Below are 4,772 nucleotides of genomic sequence, written 5' to 3'. Positions count from 1 at the left end.
CATAGCGCAATAATCGGGGCATTTTGACAAGTACAAGTACTTGTCAAAATGCCCTGTTTTTACAGGGGGTCGGGGAGGGGGGCGCAAAAATGCACCTTGCCTTTGTAGGCACGAATCCTAGCACCGGCCCTGCCCACCAACACCGGCCCTTACAGTGTCCTGGCCCTGATGTACTCACAGCGGGTTGTTATTGTCCAGAGAATCACCAATTCGCACCTCGAGATCCTGCAAACGTTCCAAACGGTCGTCTCCCCTGCCATAGACCACAATAACATACACGCTCTGTTTCTGTTTCAGGTCCAGTCTCCACCAGGGTTCCCAGTCTTGATTTGTGTGGCTACAGGAACCATGATACAAGTTCTGGTCTCTCACACCATCAATGGCCTTGGTAGCATTACCATTTGAAGGACTCAAGAAGTCAGAACTCTGCGTGGCTACCCCACTTCTGGCGATATTGGCAGCTGAAGAAAGAAACACAAAACACACTCCATGATTATACATATAATGTTCTTCCATTGTTCTAAAGACGTCTTCATCATGAAATAGACTGTAAGCTGCAACGTTGTCAGTAATTTGCTGGAACATTCTGTAATGTCGTTATATAATAACATACTAATATTAATAGCTAAAAGTCCATCTATACCCAGGACTTTTTTTAATTTTGGATAGAATGGGAAAAGGTCAGAACCCCTGTCAGGTTTTACTGCTATCCGGGGCTCCGTTAGAGAGATTTCCCCTCACTTCCCGTTGTGAGCACAAGCTTTCTACCAGACAGGAAGTGAGGGATCACAGGGAAACAGATTACAATAAACAGACAGATGTCTGTTTATTGTAATCTGTTCTCACATTCCCCTATGTTCAGAGTCCTCTGATTCGAATCTTCTATGAAGGTTGAGACAGCTCCTGAGCTTCGGTTCACTGGCTTGTCAGCCGACTCAGCCAGTGAACCGAAGATTCGATTCATGAATCGGTTCTTTTGCATGAACTGATCCAAATGAACCGATTCATTTGAAAGATCCGAACTTCCCATCTCTAGCCCATGGCCCTCTTCCTCGTCTTGGCGGCCAGGGGCGGAGCTAAGAGACGGCCCTCTTATCTCCGCCCCTAGGAGGCGGGACCAGCTCATTCTCCGGGATCAGTGACAGGCAGCGTCTCCAGCCCTTTCGCACAGCCGACAGGGAAGGAGCGGATCGATCGCGGGCGGGGGCCCTCTACTTCCTTGCTGGGCCCCCCCAAGTGGCGGAACGTCAGGGCCCGGTCGCAATTGCGACCGCTGCGACCCTGGTAGTTCCGCCAGTGAATCGGATTGTACAATCTCCTTTCGCTCTAAGAAAAACTATGTAATACAAGGGCCTCTCTGATTGCATACAAATTAATTGGTTAGATTAGGTAGGTCCTCATATTACATTGGCTGTTCACTTTGCATAAGAATTTCCACTTAGCTTAGTGAATGTGGTGAAAATACCTGAAGGAGTACTTTTCATCAACTTTATAAGTATGTGGGAGGGCATTCATACTCTCACCTATCAGAGTTGACCTCACACCTTGCTGGCCACCAATGTGAAGTTCTTATGTCCTGGAACACTGTGTTATTCCATGCCTGTCATTACAGACAACTTCCCTTCACTGACAGATCCCAGAGATAGAGCCAAGAAAGAAACTGGACTGGAGTGTCATTCAGATGAACAATAAATCACGCCCAGTCTGAAAGGCATGCACCGGGGGTTCCAGTCGTGCTCCTTCTACAATGAGGATCACAATGGACGCCTCTGACTATGAAAGGAAAACACAGGGTTTTTTTTTTACATTGCATCTTTGGGCATGGGTATTCTCCATCCTGCAGCTGCATGCAAACAATGGGTTGGGATGATGGTGACATCATTGATCTTGTATGCCACATGGCCTTGTTTGGTCAATGATATAATAGATGATCTCAGGTTCAGCCCCTAGTGTTCTATACAGGGCTTTCCGGGTGTCACTCAGTATGTTTTAAGTAATGGACTCTCCTCTTCCTCAGGACTGAGGAGGCGATGGCTTTTGGCTCTTCACCTTGATATCAGCACCAGCTCACTCCTTCCGGCCTGCTTGTTCCATACTTCCATGTTTATCTTTCATTAAAATATAATGTATTCTTGTCCCATGTCCTGAGTGCAGAAATCTCCTCACCCCTACTTATACAGTTACAATTTGTTCTGATATTCGGGGGTATCAGAGAACTTTGTAGATTGCAGCAGCTTCCTCTAATATACAGCGGATTGATACACAAAGCTCTGCAAAGCAAATCCATTTTTCTCTATATCACCTAGCTGCTGCAGTGAGAGTGTATTCAGACCTTCCTCCTCATCTAGTGCCCCATGGTCATTATTATTTGCTTTTTAAGCTTTGTATTATACTTACCTCCAGGTTCAGGGCTGCAGCACCAAACCACATCCAATGACCCCAGCAAAAGCAAAGCCACCAGAGCCTTCATTCTGGATGGAACCTGAGGACACAGAGACTCCATTACCATACTCAGACAGTAACATAATACATAAATAAATGTACTTGCCTAATGAACAAATCAATAGGTTAGACAGTAGGTAAAGAAATAATAGAACAAACAATCATTAAAGAAACATTCCCCCCTCCATCCCCCGCATCCCATTTCCCTTATCTGATAAAAACAGTAGAACTCATTTTGTCTAAGGGATAAGAATACACAGAGTAATACTAACCTTTGCCAATGGTCCGGTCCTCTCCTCTCCTGTGAGTGGGCACTGCTACATCAACCTGTACTAGACCAGAATGGATGCTGGTCCCGTACTGTACATGATTTTTTTTCTACAGTTTTCTCTAAGGATTGCTGTGATTTATCACCCTCCTGGACCAGTATCACACTTCCTTCATGACTTTTCACCTGGCTGTTTTCTTTCCTCTGAAATACCCACCATCATCCTCGGAGACTTTAACATCCCTATTAATGTTAACACCACAGCTACCTCTCAGCTCCTCAGCCTAACTTATTTTGACCTAATGCAATGGACATAAACTCCTACTTACCATGATGGAAACACCCTTGACCTTGGATTTCCCAACGTCTGCACTCCTTGTACCTCTCAGACACCCCTTTTCCTCTCTCTGACCTGAAACTCATCAGTTTCATGCTCTCCCTGTCTTCAGACCCCTATCCTGCCAAGCAACAGTCACCCATAGAAACCTTGACCACTTTAACCCTTCACTTCTCTTTTCTGCTACTGGCTTCCTGTATGACAAAATCTCACCCCTATCCTGTCCTAACCTGGTCATTTCTGTTCACAACAACTCGCTCTCAGTCTCCCTGGACAATTTTGCTCCCCTCACTACACACACACAATTAGGTCCTGACCATTACAAGTCTGGGAAACTAACAACACCAGATGTCTCAAAAGACAGAGCTGTGCTCTTGAGCAACTATGGTGAAAAACTAAATGACTGCACGGCTTCTCCTTATATAATGGAGACTTTTAAGGGGTCCAAAAAACACCCGGAGAACTAGAAAGAAATATTGAGGGGTTTCTAGTATAAAAAAAGTGAACCCCTGTCTTCTTTTAGCCTTCTGTGTCCCTTAGGGGAGATTTCATTGAACTTTCTGTCCTGTAGACAGAAACATTTCTAGAATCCTAAAACATCTCGGTCACAGCCAGGCACCCAGACTAAAATGTTCCATAGGGTTTGTGGTATACCATGATAGCTAGTAGGTGATGTTGCTTCTCATTGCCCCTTTGATAGACTCGTATTAAAGGAGAACTATGGGGTCAGTGTTTTTCCCCATAGTTCTCCTTAGGGTAACGGGAGGACACAAACTAGCGGCCTCCCGTTACCCTAAGCTCAGTATACCGCGAGCTAGAGCTCGCGGTTTACTGAGTCGCCGGAGCGGATCCCGACCTGGACGTCGGGATCCGCCCAGCTGCGTGAGTGACAGCTGGCTCTGCCTATCTAGAGGCAGAGCCAGCTGTACCCGCCCCCTCCCCCGTCCGTTCTGACAGTCAGCGCTGGCAGATCGGAGCGGGGAGAGGGGAATCCAGCCCCTCCCCCTGTCACGGCAGAGAGCCGTGACAGGATCGAGAGGTGAGCGAACGCCGGTATGTGTTCGCTCACCTCCCGATCTACTGAGCCAACCTGTGACAGTCTCATTGTCACAGGTCGGCTAGAACAATGAGGTGAGTGGAAATCACTCATCTCATAGTTCTCCTTTAAGAAAATCCTCTTTGGAGGATTGTACATCTGATGACATAACTTAACATTTAAATTAAATGTATATTAAATAATGACTTGATTAAAAATGATGTTCCAAAAGCATAACGTGCATATAATATATGTCATCATTAAAGGGGTTCTAAACCCTCCGGTTTTTTGGCCTATATCTACTGCTAGCAAGCAGTAGATATAGGCACGAAGAGTAAAAAAAAAAAAAAAACGCTTAAAATCCTTTTAAACTTACCTCGTTATCGCCGCTCGTTCCCGCGCCGAGAATCAGGAACTGCTCGTACGGCCGCAAAGGATCTTGGGGCGGGCGCATGTGCAGTTCCGATTCTCAACCGGGAGACGAGCAGAGACGCAAGGTAAGTCTATGGACGCGTGTACCCGCCTGCAGACACCGCTGGATCGGAGAGACATGTCAGTCAGCGCTGGATCGGAGTGACATCACACCGCTGGAGGGACAGATGAAAACATGGGGAAAGAAGAGGAAGATCGGAAAAAAGAGACATCATTTAAGGTAAGTGCTAACATTTACATTGGGGGGAGGGAAAATT

General features: G+C 46.3%; 1 protein-coding gene across 1 annotated transcript in view; it reads right to left on the bottom strand.

The window, feature by feature from the left end:
- The window catches only part of LOC108798052 (fucolectin-like), a 4,355-nt gene extending 1,846 nt beyond the window's left edge, over positions 1 to 2,509 (bottom strand). Inside the window, exons 1-2 of the mRNA XM_018569761.1 lie at positions 2,398 to 2,509; positions 179 to 461 (exon numbers count right to left, since the gene is read on the bottom strand). Coding sequence (XP_018425263.1) covers positions 179 to 461; positions 2,398 to 2,509 — 395 coding nt within the window. The remainder of the gene's footprint in view (positions 1 to 178; positions 462 to 2,397) is intronic.
- Positions 2,510 to 4,772: the final 2,263 nt, after the last annotated feature.

The sequence above is a fragment of the Nanorana parkeri genome, unplaced genomic scaffold (genome assembly GCF_000935625.1).
Source record: "Nanorana parkeri isolate BGI_ZX_2015 unplaced genomic scaffold, ASM93562v1 scaffold1390, whole genome shotgun sequence".
NCBI classification, from domain to species: domain Eukaryota; kingdom Metazoa; phylum Chordata; class Amphibia; order Anura; family Dicroglossidae; genus Nanorana; species Nanorana parkeri.
Note: the sequence above shows the minus strand (reverse complement) of the source record. Positions and strands in the feature narration are given on the sequence as shown.